Here is a 21,269-nt window from a genome sequence, read left to right on the forward strand (position 1 = left end):
AAAAAAAAAAAAAAAAAAAAAAAAAAAAGTTTAAACCCAGCCTGGGAAACTTGGAAAGACTCTGTCTAAAAATTTTAAATGAAGTTGGGTGTGGTGACACACACCTGCAATCCTAGCACTCAGGAGGGTGAGGCAGAATAAATCCCTCACACATAGTGACTTCATGGCCAGCCTGAACTACAGAGGGAGACCCTGTCTCAAAAAGAAAAAGGCTGGGGACTTAGCTCAGTGGCACCGTGCCTTCTTTGCAAGCACAAGGTCCTGAGTTCAATCTCCAGTACCAAAGCAGAAAAAAAAAATTCTTTGGCGAATCTCAGCACCCATTCTCAGGAAGATGTCAGGAGTAGAATTCAGTGCATGTTTAAAGAAGTGGTTGCAACATTCTACATTCCCACCAGTAACATACAAGAGTTCTAGCTGTTCCGCATTCTTGCTCTTAGTATTACTCGGTACCTATGTGGAGAAGACAAAATGCCTAATCCTAAAGTCTGAACCAAATGGTTGCAGGAGTGAAGAGAATCCCATACAATGTATTATTGAAAGATACAGCTAAGGTTTAAATTAAAAACTTATTACAGCTTCTTTCTTTTCTGCTGTAAGCCCAGCTTGGTGCTGTCCAAATGGGCAAGTTTGTGAAACCTGGGAAAGTGGTGCTGGTGCTGGATGGATACTACTCCGAACGCAAAGCTGTCATCGTGAAGAACACTGAAGTCGACAGCACCTCCAACCACCCCAACAGCCACTCCCTGGTGGACAGGATTGACCGCTATCCCCACAAAGTGACAGCCACCAGGGGCAAGAAGAAAATTGCCAAGAGGTCAAAGATCAAGTCTTTCGTGAAGGTTTATAACTACAATCAACTGATGCCCACACGGTACTCTGTGGACATCCCCTTGGACAAGACTCTGGTCAACAAGGATGTCTTCAGAGACCCAGTCCTAAGTTGCAAGGCCCACCGGGAGGCCATGGTCAAGTTCGAGGAGAGGTACAAGACAGGCAAGAACAAGTGGTTTTTCCAGAGCTTTGGTTTTAGGTGTTTTTTGTTCCCATCATTAAAAAAAAACAAACAAAACTTATTACAATAAAAGACACAATACCAAGAACGACAGAAGTGTTCAAAGCCAGGGGGAGTAAGCACTTCAGTATCAATGCATCTTCTACTGTCAGAAATTTTTCAATTTAAACATTCACTGTATGTTTTGATCACACATTGCGGATCAAATGAGGGTCAAACAGCGACTTCTGTCAAATAAAACATTATGGTATGTCCTCATCCTCCTTATTTACCAGACCTGGCACCATGTGACTTCCAGCTCTTCCCCAAAGTCAAAATGACCATGAAAGGTTAAAAATTCTGAATCAATTCTGGACATCGAGGCAGCCAGGGCAGCACAATTAGATGCAAAAGAAAACTTCAGACTTGCTTCAGAAAGTGTCAAGATAAGTGTGTTTGAAGCAAGGGGTATTTAATGGCAATGTGTCTTTTGCTGTACTAAATTTTTTAAAAAATTAATATTCACATTTTTTATTTTTTTATCACACTGCATATGTTCCTAGAATAAAAGTTCAGTTCCTAGCTCTCTTTTCAGATTGCCTAGTCAGTGCTAACAGTAATTAGATTCCTCTCTGGCACTAGTGGAGAGTAAGTACACCCCGAGATCAAGCCATCACCTCCACAGTCTGTAACCCTAATACAACCCCAGCTGACACTGAATATTAGTATGTATCAGCTGCCACTCATGCAACAGCCCATGGATCCTCCTAGTGACGTAAAGGGGTGGGTGCTCTTTGCTTCCAGGGGATACATGGGGACCTGTGAGGCTCAGCAACACCTCACTGAAACAGCCCCAGGCAGAGGCTCAGGTCAAGACACCACTGGCTCTAGGCCCAAAGTGAAAAGGTCCAGACTTCAGCAGAAGCGGGCAGGGTGCGGATCACAAGGGCCCTGTAGATGGAGGCCCACAGGGTGGGTGCTGCAGTACACAAGCTGTGATAGAGGGAAACGTACTGCTCCAAATGCCCTGGCTTCCTGCGTGAGCTTCCTGCCATCTGCATCTGCTGAGGCTGAATCACCACCCACTGGGGTCCAGCAGCCCAGCAGGACTGGCAGCCACTGTGCCTTGATTTCTGCCACTTGCCAGCGTGGCCGGCTGTGCTGTGCACGTTAGCGCACAGTCCAGTCCTGCTCCCTCTCCCCACACCCTCTTCTGCTGGGCGTCCTCTGGGATCTCAGCAAACCTTTGTGGGCTCTGAAAAACAAAAGCCCGAGGCAAGGACCAGCTCTGAGTGCTATGGGAGCCGCCAGCTGGGGCCAGCACTTTTCTCCCGCAAAAAGCCTGTAAACAAAATCTTTTTATAGTTCCAGAAGTGGTATGACACTGTTTTTCTTAGCATCAAGGCAGCTGATAGCCCACTGGGGAAATCTGGATGCTTCAGAGCAAAAGATCCGGCCAGAGGGTAGAAACACTCCAGCCCATGTGTAAGATCCTGCAGGGTCAGCACCGAGACAAGTAGGTGGAGGGCCCTTCGTCCCAGCCACCTGGTCCAAGGTGCAGGGCTGGCTCAGCCTTATGGAGCAAGCTCTCAAACACCTGGCCAGGACTCACCGGGGCTCTTTAATCCTGACTGGCCCACAAGGCAGCTGGAAGGGTTTCTCACACCACAAGCAAGGCAACTGAGACACAAAATCGTTAACCCATTTATGTATAAGGTTGTCAGAAGCCTCTTACTAGAAAGGGCTATCTTTTTTTTTTTGAAGTTATCTTTTTAAGTGTCTAAATTACACTAAGAATAGAAAGTTTTTTATGCTTTTAAAATAATTATCTTGTCAAAATAAGGGACAGCAAGCCTATGTCAGCCTTTCAACTTTCTTTTTGTTTCTTTTTTGCAGTACTAGGATCCAACCTGCAGTACTGGGATACTCTATTGCTAAACTACATCCCCAGCCTTTTTCATCTTTTGCTGTTTTTGAGGTAGGGTCTCACTAAGCTGCTCAGGCAGGGCTCAAACTTGGGATCCTCCTGCCTCAGCCTCCAAGAATGCTGGGATTACTGGTATGCACTACCACACCAGGCTGTTTTGTTATCAGCTATGGAAGTATGGGAATCACTGCTGCACAGCAGGCTCACTGTTCTCTGCATGGACATGGAAGGTCTTCTCCAGGAAATCTTTTCAGACTTCCTACCTCTAGGGTGATCACAGCTGTTCCTCTCTGCGTTTGGCTACTTCTCAGGTCTTCATCTGCACAGGATAGAAATTTCATTGCCCCATCTCTAGTTGTCTGTCTCTTCTGGCAAAGCAACTAAGGGGACATTTACTAAATTCCATTGTTCTGTTCTGTCCTTTCTACTGCAGGTACTCTGGACAATGCCAGAGTCTCAGACCCAAGCCCAGGCTACTCACTTGCCAGGACAAGAACAGTGAGTGACACTGTATGCAGGGAGGCGACATACCCGAAGTGCGTGCCATCCCGGTCGATGAAGTAGCGGCCCTCGGCGTCGGTGGGGATGTAATGTCGCCCGCTGAACATGGCCGCCAGCATGGTGTCCTCGTAGCGCCGCAGTGTGGACAGGCGGGTGGTGAAGTGAGCACCTCCAATGTTGAGGGGCACAACCTCGGGAAACTGAGAAGGGAACCACAGGGTGCTCAGGCCAGAGGGAGGAATAAGCACAGGGCTGCTCGGGCCTGGTCAGCCCCAAGCCCAGAGAGCCAGCTGGATGCTTTCCTTCCTCTTCCCTGTCCGCTATGCTCATCAACGGCCATGTCCTGCTCATTGTACCCGACAGCTCTTAGGTCAGACCTCCCCATGCCAATCCTGCCATCTAAGCCTTCCCATCCTCCTTCTACTTCCCAGGCTTATCAATGTTAAGTCCTTGTTCACGTCTCCTTTGTCCAAAATGCTCTTTCACTTTCCCGGCGTCCATCTGGTAAGTGAGTCTGTCCGTCTGGGGTGTAGGTGGTGAGCAAGGCACCAATCCAGTCATGTGGCCCTCCTGATCCACACCAAGGCTCCATATGGCCGAACAGCATCCAGTGGCTGGAGAAGCTTCCATTCAAGGTCCCCTCCTCTGTGACCATTCAGCTCCACTGTCCCCTCTGTCTTAACTACACCCTGTGTCCGCACATATGCCAAACTTCCCTCCTGTACAGCACCTTGCACCCCACACTGGTGACAACACCTGCTGCCAGCCCACCATCTCAGTCCCCACGCTTCCCAAGGGCAGGGGAAGCCAGATGAGCCGCTTGCTGAACGGCTCTGGACACCCAATCCCCATAGTCTACACCTCACTTGTTCCTCTCCTATTGATCTGCACAGTGAGAAGGTCAGTGCCCTGATTCAGCTAAGATTCTGCAGGAGAGCTCTAGGTGAGGATAGGAAAATGACGGTGAAGGTTTGCCCCGGGAATCCTGGTCCCCCTTACCCCCATAACACATGGGCTTTTTTTTTTTTTTTATGTCTTTCTCTCCTCGTGGTTTATAGCAAACTACATCTGAAAGAAATGAGTCCAGTTCTCTAACTTTCCCACAAACTTCCTCCAGATCCACTGATTTTGTTATCAATTCAATGTTCTATCTCTGGCTCCAGTGAAAGTCTATGTGTATTTATAAAGACAGCCCCTATCCCGATTTTCCTTGTAAAATAAAGCAGGCTACAAATAGATTAATAAAACTCACCCGAGACCCAGTTCGTGATAAAGACATAATGTTCCCAGAATAAATGAATGAAGCAGCCAGGCACTCTGACTCCCTGTGTGTACACATGGCCACTCTCGCACCCAGAGGTGATGGGGCTGGGGATAGATGGAGGCTGCTTTTTCTACACGTCCTCTAAACTCATTCCCTGTACACACCAAGGACTCAAAAACTGTTTCACATTTCGGGAGTTCTTTCAGTCTTTCCAGGGATATTTCACATCATCCATGTGTTCGCTCCATGTTAGAGAATGAGAGGAGTGAAGCAGAGAGGAACAAAAGTAATTGAGAATGGAGTTTTAGAACTCACAGGAGCAATGTGAGCCACAAGGCAGCTAGAACTGGGGGCCTGGCCTAGCCTATGGAGTTTGTGCCTTTTCGCTCAAACCATATCTTCTGCCCAATGACAAGGCACAAAACATAGCACCACTGTGTCTCTATTGGCTGTTTGTCCCAACTACAGAATTAGAAAATCTGCTTATTTTCACAAGCTTCCCATGATGTCAGTAGTTTATGGTGTCTAACCCGAACTCGACTCCACTGCCGAGAGCCTTGTACAGCCTCGCACCACTGAGACTCTGTCCCTTCTCTCTAGGCATCACATTCACCTCCTGGTCTCCTCCAACTGCAGTGTCTACCATTCCTGCTCTCTCCTAAAGGTCGTTTTGTGAGCATGATGGTGTCACACCCATTAAGTGAGCCTAGTGAAGCTGTTGTGCATTGCAGCTGGCTAGTGGAAGCCACGGGGTTGTCATAGCTAGTAATCAGCCTGCTCCTTGTTGGTGCACAGCTCCCTGCTACTGTCCAAGGCAAAAGGAAAGTGGGGTTTGGGCAATCCACGCCTCCTTTTGTTCTGAGCATTTTTTCTTCTTTTGCAATACTGGAGATTGAACCCAGGGCCCCTTAAGCATATCAGGCATCCTACCACAAAACTACACCCCAGCCCAGGCTTCCTTTCAATATGTTCTGATATCTACCATATATATTTTTATATATTTATTTACTTACATATTTATATAGTTATCTTCATATATATACACATTCTCTCTGTCTGTCTCTCTCAGTACTGTATTGCGGATGGAACCCAGGACCTGGTGCATGGTAAGCTAGCACCCTACCCCAAAGCTGCACCACCAGACAAGGCCTCCTTTTGGTCTCTCCTCTTCTGGGGGTCCGAGTCCCCCCACCCTCGCTTCTCTGGCTGCAGGGTCGGGACACCCAGGGGAAGTGAACCCGCCTTGCGGTCCGTGTCCCCCGATGGGGGGGGCAAGTGCACCCTGGGCGCCCAGAGGAGCTAGGACAGGAGGACCCTCACCCCCTTTCCATCCGGGTACCTGCTGGGGCAGCAACGGCAGCGCGTCCCCCGCCTGCGTGGCTGTCGGGGTTGCCGGTTCCAGAAAGTCGTCCTCGGCGTCGGAGCTAGACATGGCACCGTCCTGGCGACGGCTGTCTGGCTCCCGCCCCGTGACTACCACCATCCCTCTGGCTCTGGGCGGTGGGCGCGGCTTCGGCCGGCAGAGGGCGGGCGGGAGAGAGGAGCCCAGAGCTAGTGCGCAGCCGGAGGGCTGTGGCTCCCTCAGTGCAGACCAGCACCTCTAACCCCGCCCTGCCGGCGGCCTTACCCGGCCGCCTCCTACTATTGGCCGAGGTCTCTCTGGCTCCGCCCTGATTGTCAGGAAGCTCCGCCAGCCACAGATGCCCCGCATTTGGCCCGCGCCGGAGTGGCCAGTGGGAGCGGAGCCGGCTGTCTTGCCCTTCTCTGATTGGTGGTCTGGCTGTTGTGCTTGCGTTCTCGGCCTCCTTGGAGCAGGTTGGGCGGGGCTGAGAGGAAGACTCCGGGGTAGACGCCCTGACAACCTTCGCTGGAGGATACGCTGGGGGAGGACTCAGGTCACCGACGCAGCGACAGAGGCTGGCAACCTCCAGGGCGCCTGCATCCTGGGTTTCCAGGACTTTCCCATTTGACTCACGCACGAATCCGAAAGAGGAATCTTCAAACAGGAGCGCATCCTCCAGCGGAGGCTGCCAGGGCGTCTACCGCAGAGCTCGATTAATAATGACAGCGACTCCCCGTGGTGACAGGTCCTCCCCGGACACCAGGACCCCCGGCCGCACTTATGGGGACGGGCTCTTCCCTAAGAAGCTCCCGGGTCGGCAATCCAACATAGCTCTGCTGGGTGGCCCCTGTCTGGGGCTAGGACAACTCAGGAGCCCTGTTGGCGATTTATTATTCTTTTCCTCTAAGTTTTACATTTCGGTGTATTTCTTTAGTTTAAAAAAAAAATCCTACCTGGTCTGCGGGCATGGTGGCATATGCCTATAATCTCAGCCCTCTAGGAGGTGAGGCAGGACCATAAGTTTGAACTCCACTAGGCAACTTAGCAACTTAACGAGACCCTGTCCCCGCAAATGAAAAAGGGCCTAGGGATGTAGCTCAGTACAAAGGCCCTGGCTTCACTCCCTATTACCACACACACAAAAAAAACAATATAACCAAACCAGAACAAACCAAATCCAAAAAACCCTGGGATAGCCAAAAGGCTAGGAAAAACTGGCTTTATGGTAATCATCCTATGGTGTTCTTTCTAAAAATACTAATCTTATTTTTTATTAGTGTATGGTATGCAGTATATAACTATGACATGTATATAACATGTAGTATCCTGTAATTCCTTAGGAGAAATCATTCTAGAACTATTTCTAATAGCCATAGACAAGCTGTCTATAACGCCTCTACATTTATATTAATAAGCTATATACAGGTGTACCAGGCAACCAAATAGCAGGGCTATCAGCCAAGGGGGGAAAAATATCTGATCTGCATTTCACAATGCTCTATTTTTATGTTTATTACTACATGTTTGCTGCACATGGTGATTACATTCCTCACGGGAGTTAGTATGTGTAACATATCTGAATTCTTTTTACTTCCTCCTGCCCTTTCTCCCTGCCAAACCATTTTCACACCCAGTTCCTCATATGATTCTGACAGAAAAGAAAACTGAGGCCTAGTGGAATTCCCAATCCCACACCTAGAGAACCTGATTTGGTTCTTCTGTATTTTGCTTCCCCAACAAACTCCTGGGTCACTTGGTCCGCAGGACCAAGAAGCACACGTCATGTAGCATTGCCCTAAGAAGTCCTATTAAAGTCTTGTCTTAGCCACCATTTCATACTGCAGCCTTACTAAAAAATATATAACATTTTCCTCTTTCCATCCTTATGACAATGAGGCTGTTTCAGAAATTCCAACTAGAAGTGGTTTAGGTAAGAGAATTTTGGTCTTTTTTTTTTTTTTTCAGTACTTAGAAATTAAACTCAGGACCTTGTGCTTGCCAGGTAGGTATGGTGTCACTGAGCTAAACCCCCAGCCCCTACTTAAACCCTCAGTCCCTTAGATGTTATCATTTTATATAACAGGAAAATCTGAGCAGACCCAGGGTTGGTTCATTAATAATGAAGTTACTTGGACCAGCTGCCTTTGCTTATACACTCCTCAGCCCTAGGAACCTCGTATGAGCTAAGGGGAAGGGGCTATCAGGGAGACAGCTATGGCAACATCCTACAGCAAGATGAGTAAAGAAAATGGAAAAGGAGCCCCCAGAGGTGAAAATGTAGGAGGAGGGGGAAATTCCTATGCTATCAGTGAGGATTTCCTGTCAGGAATGTAGTTTCCATTTGGTTTTGTTTATCCAATGTGGGGAAATCCAAGATCAACAGGCTGGAATAAGGGCTAGGAAAAGGTTGGAAGCAGGCTTTCTGGAGAGGCCCTGGTGGGTTGCTGGCAGCAACTGTCCACCACCTAAACTGCATAGAAGGACTTCTGGGCCAGCTCCCAGGGGCTTCGGGGAAAGGCCAGGGGCCCTGGGAGCAGGGGTGGGTGGTACAGGCCATGAAGCCCTTCTCTGAGAACATAGGCACTTAGAGCCTTGGGATTTACTTCATAAATCAGCTAAGCAAGTGGTCCCATAGGCCCAAGCTCTGAGATCAGACAATTGCATGTAGTGTGTTTTCTGCCATGTCTTCCCAGAGAAAAGAAAGAACTTTTGAATGTGGGTAGTGCTGGTTCAGCTTCTAGTTTTCTCTCCTAATTTTAAATGATTGAATAAATATTTTACCAATAAAGGAAATTACAAAAAGAAAGAAGCTGGGCACAGTCAAGCTTGCTTGTAATCTCAGCGCTCTGGCAGGCTGAGGCAGGAGAGTTGGGAGTATGGGCCCAGCCTGGGCAGTTTAACAAGTTAGTGAGACTCCCGTATCCTGTGACTAGTTCAGGCTGGGGAGGTTCATATGAGATACGGGCAGCCGGAAGACGAGACTCAGAGTCGTGGGGACATCTTGATCTGCCTTTAATCTCTGCTGCCTGGCAGCTCAGCTCGCCTTGTCTGCCCAGCCATTCCGCTGTAGTTCATCCTTTGATGTAGCTCACACATTTGCAGCAGTCCTCAGCCCCAAAATGAGCTGTCACACATACAATCTTAGCTGTTCTCAGCCACTTGGCCCTTGCAACAGTCCAGATTTATAGCAGCAGTGCACAATGGCGGGCACATGGCAGTACCCACCTTGTAGGTACGTGCCATCACCCCAGTTCCGCTTAGGACTTCTCATCCAGAAATCAAACTCCCATCCCCAGCCTGAACCATAGCATAGTCACCTTGGGCTTCAATTTTCTCTACATCCTGTCTCAAAATAAAAAATAAAAAGTAGCTGACTGCGAAGACCTAGTGTCAATCTCCAGTTTCAAAAGAAAAGCATCCACTTTTCAAATTATCTTCTTTTAAATTTTGATTTAAATATTTGAGACACACAAAGAATTACAGATAACAATAAAATCCATTACTCATCACTCATGAAACAATCTGCACAGACCTCTCTAATGTCCTCCCCACAATAGGATGTTAGTCTACACATGTCTTCCATTTAGTTGTGATAAATGGCACAGAAAAATGCAGAGCTGCCTGTGTAGAGTAGGAAGTTCCCAGACAGGATGCTGACACCCATGTAACCACCAGTGGGTGAGGAATAGGCCATCCCTGCTGCCATACCCACCATGGCTCCTCCCTGATGAAGCTGACTTCTGTCCCCTCAGAGGTAACCTCTGTCCTCATGGATCTGTCAGTCATTTCTTTGTTTTGCAAGTTTAACCACCCAGGCATTTACCTCCAATCAATGCAGTTTGATTTTAGCTGTTTTAGGATTTGAAGTGAATGGAATCATACTATTCATGCCACTGTTGATGAATAATTATTTCCCAGTGCCAGGCTATGACAGTGTTGCTGTGAACATCTGTCACATGCTGCTCTAGACATTTTGTGTCAGAGAATGTCATTCTCCACTTAAAGCTCTTTAAGTTACATCTTCTTTCTCTTCACCACCACCCACTTCTGCCTCCCTCTTGTGCTGGAGATCAAACCCAGAGCCTGGCACAGGCTAAGCATGTGCTTTATCACTGAGCTTCACTGAGCTACACCTCACCTGGGGAACCTCTTTTTCTGAAAGAAAGTGAAGAAAAATATTTGGGCTAGATGTGGTGGCACATACCTGTAATCCCAGTACCTGGGAGGCTGGGACAGGAGGATCATCATGACTTGAAGGTCAGCCTGGACTGCATGGTGAGACCCTGTCCCAAGTGTGAGTGCTGCTTACCCTAAAGGCAGGCAGGTAGCCTGGATAGAATATAAGGGACAAAAAGAGGGTCACTGTTTGTTGCTTGCTGCTTTGCCACTAGCTGCTCACTGCCTCCTGTCTACCCTGCCATGGACTGTTTCTTCTTTGCTATGCCACCCTACCTTGGAGCAAGCTATCAACTGAAATCTCTACAAACTGTGAGCCAAAACAAACCTTTCCTCTTTTAACTCTGGGTGTTGAGTATTTTGTTTCAGCAACAAGAAAAGTAACTAAGACATTTCCTTTCTCCCTTTTTATGTCTTCTGTCCTATTTCACTACCAGGCATCTATTTCTACACTCTAAGAAACTGTAGGGAGATTTTTTTCAAATGGGGAGAGAAATGGAGGGTGGGGGAGGGAGAGAAGAGAAAAGTTGGTTTTGTTTTGTTTTGAGACAGGATCTTGGTTTGTAGTTCAGACTGGCCCTGAACTTACTATATAGCCCAGGCCTCCAACTCATGGCATTCCTCCTGCCTCAGCCTCGTGAATGCTGGGATTACAGGCATGTGCCACCATGTCCAGTGGGAAAAAATATTTAAAAAATAACTGAGTGGAAAAAATGGAAATAGAGCTTGGCAAATGAGAAGGGGATCAACAGTTGGAAGGAGCAGGGTAGGGGAAGAGATGGGTACGGAACAAGAAAAGAATTAGGCTGTGTTACATACGTGTACCAACTCCCCACAATAAATCCAATCATTATGTACTGGAAGCATAAAAATAAAAAAGAAACTAAGATGTGAGGTTGGGAGGTGCCTATTTCTTTCAAAGGCAGATAAAGCACCCAGGAAAAAAACCAACTTGGCAGTTGGTGCCTCCAGCTCTGGAGTCCTGGCATTGGTTTGGCACTGCCAGTGGAGAGCTCTCTTGGATTGCTGGAGACCCGAAGGCATGGTGAAACCCTGATCCCTAGGTGATACAGATTAAAATACTGTTTAAGATGATTAAATCTTTTCAGGATTGAAAGGCCACATGGTTTCTGTCTCAACTATTCAACTCTATAGGAAACCAGCCACAGATAAGACAGAAATAAATAGTTGCGGCTAGATTTGGTCGCAGTTTGCAAAGCCCTGAACAGAGAAAGCAAGAAATCCTAGCCTCACTATGATGTTTCCAAATCAACTCCATCTGAATGTCCTAAGAGCTGATGCTCTGCTTCATTCCCCATTCAGTTTGCAACGATTCACTTTGAAGAACATGGATAAGTCTTGAGCTTATTAATATCACTAATTTCTCTCATCAAAAAGGTTGGCTAACTAATGAAAGTCATCAGAAAATAAGTGAGAGTTAAGTTAGGTCTACCTAACATATCACCTTGGGTAAGTGACAGCATTACTCAAAAGCCACATTTTTTAATCTGAAAAATGAGAGATTCGATCTCACAATTGTTTCTTTTTTCTAAAACCTTCATTTTTTAACAGAAGTAATTCATGTCAATCCGAGCACATTTAGAAAACAGAAATCAGAAAGAACCACTGGGAGCTCCCACAGTTAACATTATATATATATATAATGTTATATATATATATATATATATACTCTGTTGTCTAATTAGCTAGTCTACTTATTTTTCTATGTATCCTTTACTAATAAAAATGGATGAGGGTGAAGGGAGGGCAGGGAGAAGGGGAAAAAAATGAGAACCAAGACCTGTCATATAGAGGTACAAGATCCTAACAATGAATGTAACTGTACTGTATCCCTAAAATGTACGAATAAACTCAATTAAAGCTGAAAAAAAAATGGATCCATGCTAAACAACTTTGTGACCTCAAATTTTCACTTACTGTAAAATGAACATTCCCCTGTGTTAAGTATTTTTCTCCTTCATCTTACTAGCTGAGTACTGGATGTACCATAATTTAACCCAATCCTTCTACTATTAAGTTTCCAAGTTTTTGTTTTATAAACTATACTGCAAAGGACCTTTTCTTTTTGGTACTGAGGATTGAATTCAGGACCTTGTGCTTGCAAGGCAGGCAGGAGAGCCACTAAGCTAAATCCCCAGCCCCTGCAGAGAACTTTTTGTAGAGGAAGCTTTTAACACATCCGCGATAAATTGCCCTACTTTTCAACTTTAAAACTTTCCTAGGTCCAGCAGTCATTTTGTGTTTGGCCAACAGAGGGCACCTGAGGTTTTTCCTTCTCCACTAGGCCAGGAGGGCATTTCTACATGACAATAACCAAAAAAGTGGTTTCATCATGAAAATAACTCAATTTTGGGTCTTCAATAATATTAAACTCCAAAAGGAGCATAAAAGTCATTAATTTTTCTAATATGTATTAAATACAACATGCGTGCTTCCAACACTCAAAATTATAAACTTGCTTTGTTAGGATTTAAACCCTAACGAAATAACAATGACCTCTTTTGCCCAATTCAGAATAACTGAGGGAGTCTTCTTTAGTTTTTACAAAGACACATAGTATCTACAGGTGACTGGACTGAAAAGTGACAAAACAGCAGGGAAGTGAACTCAGTCCGGAAAATACTGACTGCCTGAGAAAAACTCAGCTAATCTCAGGATTTGTGGCTCCCTAAAAAAAATAGATTTTGAGGCAACACTGAATGGGAGTTTTGCCTTGCCCACTTCTTAAGGATGACCTACCAACCAGGTTTTGGTAAGTAATATTTTAGGTTTTGTTACGTAGTATGTGAAATAGGAGTTTTGTGTATATTTTTCTTGAATTTGTCATCAAGATGCTAAAAGTCCCAAGGGCAATGATCTGCCTACATTTCAGGGCACTCAGAGTGTCACCTACCAAATCACAAGAGGGTACTTAAAAAGCTGTCACTCAGCACTCATCATGCATTTCCATTCTTATAGAAAGATGATCACTGAGGAGTTGAATAATGGCTAAGTCAAGTCTCTGGAGCCAGGCTGCCTGTGTTGGTCTCCAGACCACCACCTACTTGCTGGGCAAGTTGGACAAGGTGCTTCACCTCCCTGAACCAATGCTTTATCATCTTGCCAAATGTAGGTAGAAACAGTACCTTACCAGGAGGCTGGTTGGGAAAATTGACATGAGTTTGAACAGGGAAGGAGGTTAGCATTGGGCCTGGACCACAAACAGCTCTGGGGAACAATAAGCGTATTAACTCAACTAAATGGTTTTTGTTTGTTTGTTTGTTTGTTTGTTTTTTGAGACAGGGTCTCACTATGTAGTTGAGATTGACCTGGAACTCACTATGTAGCCCAGGCTGGTCTCAAACTCACAGTGATCCTCCTGCCTCAGCCTCCCGTGTGCTGGGATTACAGGTTAACTAAATGTTTATTAAGGTTAGTTTCAGTCTTAACTGCTAAAATTCTTCATGGCTGATGCTCCCACAGAGCTCCTCCTATAGCCCTGAGGACAGCAGGACAGCAGCCTTTCCCTGGCTTCCCAGAGTCCTTTGGGGCTAGGGCGATGGCTATGAGGGAGACAAAAGCTCTGTGACAACCATAGGACATTTCTACACTGGCCCCTTTCTTTCTCTGTGTCTCTCTGTCTCTCTCCCTCCCCTGTATGCAGATTGAATCCAGAACATTTGCACTGAGTGATACATACTCAGCCCTTTTTCTCATATTTTGAGACAGGGTCTTACTAAGTTGCTAAGTTGTCTGGGCTGGGTTTAACTTGCAATCCTCCTGCCTCAGCCTCCCAGAATGCTTGGATTATACCTGACTGGTAGCCTTCTCACATTTTACACTAGCCATCATTTATCTGTTCAACAGGAATTCCATCTCTGGTGGTCTAGTGGTTAGGATCCAGCGCTGTCTAAACAGGACTTCCATTTGATTGCATTAGATCCTAACATTTCACAAACAAAAGGGATCTTTACAAAATGCTGACGGTGATCCATTGGAACAGAAATGCTATTCTTCAAAGCTCAAAATAAATGTGCTCAGACAAAAAAAAAAAAAAAAAAAAAAAAAAAAAAGGCTTTGTGAAGAAAAGGAAATCAACTGGAGTGGAGATGACAGAGTGTTCACTTCTCCAGCCAGCTGGGAACAGAGGGTTTCATCTGGGTCCACCATTGTGTACAGTGGTTCTCTGCCCTGTTCTAAGCACCCATCCCCAGCACTGGACTCCCCAGGGTAGCAGGATGGGGAAACAACTTGTTATGGCTTGTCTAGATGTCCCCGCCCAAAGCCTTATGTGGTCATAGGTGGGGCTTTTTTGGAGATGGCTGGATCTAGAGTATGTGATGCTGGATTCAAGGGTGTGATTACTAAATCAGTCCACTGATTGGTTTGGCATAGGGTGTCCCACCCTGAGTATGAGTGCTACCTGCTCTGAGGATGGGTAGCCTGGAAAAGATATAAGGGACAGAAAGAGGGTCACTGCTTGTCACTTGTAGCTTGCTGCTTACTGCCCTGCTGCCTTATGCCCACCATGAACTGTTTCCCCTCTGCGATTCCTCTCTGCCACACCACACTACAAACTGAGCCAAGTAAGCATTTCCTCCTTTTACTTTGGGCATCTAGTATTTTTTCTCAGCCACAAGGAAAGTACGTAAAACACAGCTCATGCATTTCTTAGGCACAGGTGTTAGCATGTGGCAGGATTATACTTAAAGATGATTTTTCCCTATTTTCTGATAGGCTCTAGGTGGTATATGTCCTCTTCACATAAGACTAACACAGGAAAGGAGCTTTTATCTATCTATCTGACATCTATCTAATATGCTGAGGCAGATTTTACTGCTATTTGGAGGTTGGAGCAGATGACTAAGTCTTCATGAGTAAATAGCACTTATGATAGCTGAATCCTTAATGAAGCTGGGATTCCCCATGTCGGGGGAAGGACTGGTGTATGGGTTCTGAAAGAAGCAGAATATGCACAGAAGGAAAGAGGACCAAGAGCGCTGTGTTATGAGGAAGAAGCAGGGCTATACACTGTGGGCAGAAGAGTTTAGACATCAACGGTGAGGCATTAGAGACAAAGGCTTTTAGCAAAGGAGTGACTTACAATGATGTTGAATGCAAGGCTGATCTGGCAGCAGGATTAATTTTATTTTGTGGGGGGTTTGAGACAGGGTCTCACTATGTAGTTGAGACTGACCTGGATCTCACTGTGTAGCCCATGTAGCACTATGTAGTCTCAAACTCACAGTGATCCTCCTGCCTTGGCCTCCTGAGTGCTGGGATTAAAGGCATATGCCACCACACCCGGTTAGGATCTAAGGATTTTATAACTAGAGGCTAAACATGCCAAATGAGTTTGAGGTCAGGAGTGAATGGCCAGGTCAGGAGATGGTGAGGCCCTGGGAGGCACTGAACCTGGAGGCGTTGAATGGGTCAGGAAGGAGCAGGACCCAGGACCTGGCTATGCTGTCACAGCCTAGGTGACAGACGCTGATGTCCTACAGCAGGGTGGGGCAGAGGAAACAGGGACGCAAAGCAAATGGATTGAGGAACCACTCTGAAGGCAGCAGCAAAGATCCTTAGTGAAGAGGAAGGAGGGAAGAAAGGGTGAAGTCAGTATGACCCTTAGGTTACCGGCTGGGGTGGGAGCGTAGAAAATACTGCACTTTGGACACGGATGTGAGTGGAGGAGGCTGGGTTTCAGGGCTAGGATGGCACATAAAATCCCTCACTCAGTGCCAGGAGGAATGGGGTTCCTATTGTCGGTCAGCTGGAGACAGTAACTTCCTGTTCTTAAACACAGTGGGCCAGCATGAAGTAGAACGGGGGTTTTGAAAGTGGGTGGCAATAAATAAAATAAATGACAGAAAACCTCCCTCAGAGCGCTGATGCCTGGAGGTGAGCAGCTACCTCACAGCCAGTGAGAAAATTAGTTTAACAGTGAGCTGGTAATGAAAACACATAACTACTAGAATGCTTCACATTGAAAGCTTTTATTTTGAAAAATAAAATACAAAAGTCATTAAGTTGTAAATGTATACGGTACTTTCCCCACTTTTTCAGAAACAATATGATGAATTACTTAAATAATTAAGGTTCAGTACTATCCACATCAATACATTTAAACAGGCACAGATGCTCTACAAAACAATGGAACACATACGGACCACCTACTCCGGCACACAGCTGCCCGATCCTGCTTAGAAAATGCCATTTAAAACCCTGCCCTAAGAACAAAGTGTGGAATCCAGGGAAAGAAAGATGAGGCTGAGAGCAATTTGAGAGAAAGCACATGTCCCCTGTGGGTGCTGTGCCCCAGGGTGCTACGGTTGTGGGGTTCAGAGCAAGTCCCCAGGCAGCAGGTCCCTCAGAGGCCGGGACACAGGTGGGTGCCACATGGGCTCAGCATGAAGACACTGGCAGGTGACAGACGCAGGAGACAGACGCGAGTTGGTCACGGTGCACACGGCCACCGCCCTCAGCCGGGAACAGCGGTCCCAGAAACTCCCTCTTGCTGAAGAGGCAGCCGTCTCTCCTAGGGCAAACAGATGGAAAACGTTACAGGTGCGGAGCCCCTGTGTGCTCACCCTGAGCCACCAGTGCCCCCTTCCTAGATGGTGCCAGGCAGCCAGGCAGTGGACCAACCAGGAGGAGCCCAGCTGCACGGAAGGAAGGGCTGCACCAGAGGCCTTGGATGCCTGCAAGAGACTTCTCCATGCGAAACACACAATGGCAGCCAGGGCCAGGGCTGCCCTGCCCGTGTCTCAGCAATCCAACTTTCATCTGCAGCTGAAGCAGATAGGGGTGCTGGTCCTGAGGGTGCAGAGGTCACCAGGCTGGCCCTGCACCACTGAGAGAGCAGATTCTTAGGTTCTTTAAAGGGAGCATTAGAGAATAGCGTCGACTGTGCAACTGTCAAGGGGTCCAAAAGACCATAAGACAGGATCTCTGCTGAGGTGCTTTCCAGGCTCCCTGGTCTCCTGTGCCTGCACTGGGTTCCCAGGGGCCCCCATAAGCGAACCAGGTGAAAGGCTGCTGCGGGTCAGCATGCAGCTCGCTGTATCCCATGAAACCAGTGTTTCTTAATGTGTGTGTGTGTGTGTGTGTGTGTGTGTGTGTGTGTATTGGGTGGCACATTTCCTATACATTACATAGGCAACATCGCCCTGGGTCTAAGAACTGCCATTGCCCATCTGCACGCCTGGCATCCAGCATGTGCTCCTTACCAAGAAGGCAGTGTGATTCTGACACCTGTTATCAGCTCAGGGACATCCATGCTTTGACATGACACAGAAATGTCCATGGGCTATGTTTATAATCCATTCACGTCACAGAATCTCTCATTCCAATCACTCAACTTCAGTTCCCTTGTGTAGCACAACAGGAAGAATACCGCTTATCAGATGCTTTGAGAACTGAATGAAATTATAAACACATTCTATATTACACATTACATAGTCATGTCATATGTAAATATTATACATATTTATGCCTGGTTTACAGTATATACTTGGTACATGGTTATTATGTAGAGTAAAAATAAAGCTTTCTGCTGGCACTGCCATCTTCAAGTAATTGAACAAAATGACAAAAGGAGAGAGGAGAGGCACCCGATGTATGTTCCTGGCCCTTGCAGAGAGTGTGGAGCTGCTCCTTTGTGTTTACATGTGAATCTGCAAGCAGGACAGCTGGGGACACCAGGCGCTGTGCAAGAAGGAAGCCCACACCAGTCCAGGCAGGACCGGAAGTCCACAGTGTCACCCAGCGCCGGCTGGCAGCATGAACAAGCCAGCGCCGGGAGGACTCCTGTCAGGAGATGAACGTGTGTCCTGAGCAAGCGAGTCTCCGAGCACCGAGATGGCCTCCCGAAGCGCAGGAAAGGAAAGGATCAGAACAAGGAGGAAGCGAGAGAGAAAGGGGCCTGGGCTGGAGTGAAGCACAGCCTGCTCAGCCCAGGAAGCCCTGGGGGAGCTGAGTGGCTGGAGCCTATTCCCTAATAGGTATAAAAAATAAATTGTGAAAATGGTTTTCTTGATTGACTAGAAGTATAGCCCCTTCTCTTCCAAAGACCACTTAAAGCAGTAAGTAAATACTAAGCAAGCAAAACTATGAGAAAAGAAATCATCAGAATTTTAGAAAAGCTTTCCAAGTTCCAAACAATCTAAGGTATCAGCACATTATTCAGAGCAAAAGAGAATTCTAAGAGCATCTGAGGGGTGTGAGCAGCTACATCAGGAAACCTTGGTGCAAACTCAGCTTTGTCACTCAGGTGCTGTGTCCTGGCCGGAGAAAGGGGTCTCAGAAAGCCTGGCTGCTACAAAGCATGGCCCTTTGCCACAAAGAGACAATGCAGGGTACAAAGTAAGGCATCACCAGACGCTAACATGAGCAAGGGTGGACTTGGGAAAACAACCAATTCGTCAGAAATAGACGAATTAGTGCAAAAGTCTAGTGCACAGACAAGCAGCGAGGGGTGGTGGGAATAGCCCTGACCAGAAGGCAAGAGATAGAGCTCTTTGGCTCTAGGTGTCCATACTCTGTGACAGGACCTTGAGACAAATAACTGCTCCCTCCAGCATCAGGGTTCTCATTTGCAACAGGCAAGGGGGCTTGGTTGTCCCTAGGTCCCTTAGTGCTGATCTACTATGTAATTTTCAGTCCTGCTTCATAATGAAAGTAACACCTACTGCTATTTACACACTTATCTGTGCTGGGCTCTCTGAAGATATTACCACGGGTAATCTTACCTCCAACCTACGAGATGAGAGTTTAGTTTATTTACTTTAAAGAGGCGGAGACACCAAGGTTAAGTGACAGGTTTGCCACACAGACAGCAACCAGACAGCCTTGGCTCCAGAGCTGGGCTCCATCTGCGCATGCTGCCTCTGAAGAGGGTCCAGGCGGGAAACCTGAAACCCAGCAATGTCCCCAACCTCACCTTGCGTGGGAAAGGCCTTCCAGGCTCTGCTACTCCACCTGCTCAGTCTGCTGAAAAAAGCAAAAGATGTTTAAAGCCCTGAGACTGGTGAGCATGAGAAGCGGCTGCCCCTTCCGGGACATCAGCAGTAGCTTGTAGCCTCCCAACTTCCAAATAAACTGGGCCTGTGACTGTTGTACAATAGAGGATTTGGCTGGGTTGGGTGGCACACACCTATGATTCCAGCACTGAGGGAGGCTGAGGCTGAAGGATCACAAGTTTAAGCCTCACCTAGGCAACTTAGGGAGTACCAAGACCCTGCCTCAAAAAATAAGCTGCTAGCAACACCCCAGCCCCTGGATTAACTTTTTTTTTTTGAGATGAAGTATTGCTATATAGCTCAGCCTGGTCTTAAACTCACTATGCAGCACAGATGGGCCTCAACCTCACAGCAAGCCTTCTGCCTCAGCCTCCCAAGTGCTGGAATTATAGGCGTGCACCACCACACCCCACTAATTTTTTAAAGACTAGAAGTGACAAGCTTCAATCTCTCACATTCTTCCTGAGGGCCAGTGGCTGGGTGTACAGTATGTTCACCAGTCTTCCAGGCTCCAAAAGAAATAGTTTAAGTGGCATGTGTGTGTAGTAAGAACATAGGATGGCTAGACGTTTCATTACAAATTAGATAATCAGAGGCCACGCACAATCGCCAACACACACTCCTTACATGGAAGTACGGTGTGGCTAGAGCCTGACCTCATTAGCAAACAAATTTTACTTCTCAATAAAGTATTTTCCTAGTTTTAGAAGATACTGAAATTAAGATGGTATTCAATGACTGTTAAAATTAACAAATACCAGACATCGATCTTCCTACTACCAGCATCAATCATTATCTCTTTTCTTTTTTTCTCTTTTGATTTTTTTTTTGTTTTTAGTTTCCTTTTATTTAAAAATAATACTTTGATGCAAGAGCTAATCTCTTTACAACAAGAGTAGAAAGCTGGTACAATAGTGAGCATACCTGGGCTTTGTCTTTAAGGAAGTCAGGGAGTTGAAATTCTCCTTTATAGACCTGGAAGAGACAAAGCAGGTGTGAGCCAGGGACAGGCCCTGTCATCGAGGAAAGGGAGGGCACACATGACTCCTGCTACCCACTGGGTTACAGCTTCGGTGGGGCGGAGGTGAAAGAGACTTGGCCACAGCACAGCACAGCACCAGACAGAGCTTGGGATCTTGGATCGGCTCCACCCAGGCCATCCAGTGATCTGGAGAGGCTGCTAAGAGAGGGCTCGGGCTCCCTGAGGAAGGAAAAGGCACCAAAACTCCCGATTCTGGTTCTGGTTGCGTCAGCCCAGAGAGAAAGCCTGTGGGGACAACCTCAGAATGCACACAGCTCAGGCCCGTGCCTCCTGCCTGCCTTCTGAATTCTCCAGGTTTTGGCCCAGGATATAATCAAATGTTTCCTTCCTCAACTGACCCATTAGTACCACAACAATTTTTTTTTTTTTTTTTTTTTTTTTTGGTACCAGGAATCAAACTTGGATCCTTGAGTTTGAAACCACTGAGCTAAATCCCCAGTCCAACACGATTTTAATATAAGGTGACTCTTAAAATGATACATACATTAATCTCAAAAAACATTGTAGCAAAAACATTTTAATATATAAAAATATACAAGCAGTAATTATGAAGTATTTTTAAAAAACAGCATTTGTAATAACATCAAAAATCCAATACCTAAGAATAAATATAAAATACATGTATAACTTTTACATAACAAACCATAAAACACTGAGAGAAATTTAAGGACCCAAATGAATAAAGAGACATAACCATTTTCAGGTATAGGAATATTCAATACGGTAATAATATCCACCCTCTTTAAATTATTCCCAATCAAAATTCTAATTTTTTTAAAAGGAAGGTATAATTTCAAGCTGATTATAAAAGTTACGTGGAAACGCTAATAGTCAAGGAAATCTCTGAACAAAGTAGAAGGATTATTCTACAAGGTATCTAAACATGATACAGCTGCAACCAATCTATGCACCCACATACACACACATGTAGGCACACAGCGAGATAACTGCATCGCTGTGTGAGGCAGTAAGGTTTGGCACAAGGACAGACCAGTGCATCAGTGGA

General features: G+C 46.3%; 3 protein-coding genes across 10 annotated transcripts in view; 1 reads left to right on the plus strand and 2 right to left on the minus strand.

Moving 5' to 3' along the window:
• LOC104862777 (60S ribosomal protein L27-like) overlaps positions 1 to 3,427 on the plus strand; it is a 4,044-nt gene extending 617 nt beyond the window's left edge. The window contains exons 2-3 of the mRNA XM_033765012.1: positions 601 to 1,033; positions 3,355 to 3,427. Of these exons, the coding sequence (XP_033620903.1) occupies positions 621 to 1,033; positions 3,355 to 3,427 (486 nt within the window). The 5' untranslated portion in view covers positions 601 to 620. The remainder of the gene's footprint in view (positions 1 to 600; positions 1,034 to 3,354) is intronic.
• LOC104862775 (BTB/POZ domain-containing protein KCTD7) overlaps positions 1 to 6,309 on the minus strand; it is a 95,309-nt gene extending 89,000 nt beyond the window's left edge. For all 3 annotated transcript variants that reach the window (XM_010625006.3, XM_010625005.2, XM_010625011.2), the window contains exons 1-2: positions 6,026 to 6,309; positions 3,453 to 3,622 (exon numbers count right to left, since the gene is read on the minus strand). In XM_010625006.3, the coding sequence (XP_010623308.1) occupies positions 3,453 to 3,622; positions 6,026 to 6,169 (314 nt within the window). In that variant the 5' untranslated portion in view covers positions 6,170 to 6,309. The remainder of the gene's footprint in view (positions 1 to 3,452; positions 3,623 to 6,025) is intronic.
• A 9,897-nt stretch (positions 6,310 to 16,206) lies between these two features.
• Positions 16,207 to 21,269, minus strand: part of Tpst1 (tyrosylprotein sulfotransferase 1) — a 90,722-nt gene continuing 85,659 nt past the window's right edge. For 2 of the 6 annotated variants that reach the window (XM_010625000.3, XM_010624999.3), the window contains exons 3-5: positions 20,146 to 20,196; positions 19,143 to 19,192; positions 16,208 to 16,739 (exon numbers count right to left, since the gene is read on the minus strand). In XM_010625000.3, coding sequence (XP_010623302.1) covers positions 16,543 to 16,739; positions 19,143 to 19,192; positions 20,146 to 20,196 — 298 coding nt within the window. In that variant the 3' untranslated portion in view covers positions 16,208 to 16,542. Of the gene's footprint in view, positions 16,740 to 19,142; positions 19,193 to 20,145; positions 20,197 to 21,269 lie in introns of all 6 variants that reach the window. The other 4 variants (XM_010625001.3, XM_010625003.2, XM_010625002.2 and 1 more) reach the window with 4 other exon arrangements.

Source organism: Fukomys damarensis, unplaced genomic scaffold, assembly GCF_012274545.1.
Source record: "Fukomys damarensis isolate Sample0158 unplaced genomic scaffold, DMR_v1.0_HiC HiC_scaffold_17, whole genome shotgun sequence".
Classification (NCBI taxonomy): domain Eukaryota; kingdom Metazoa; phylum Chordata; class Mammalia; order Rodentia; family Bathyergidae; genus Fukomys; species Fukomys damarensis.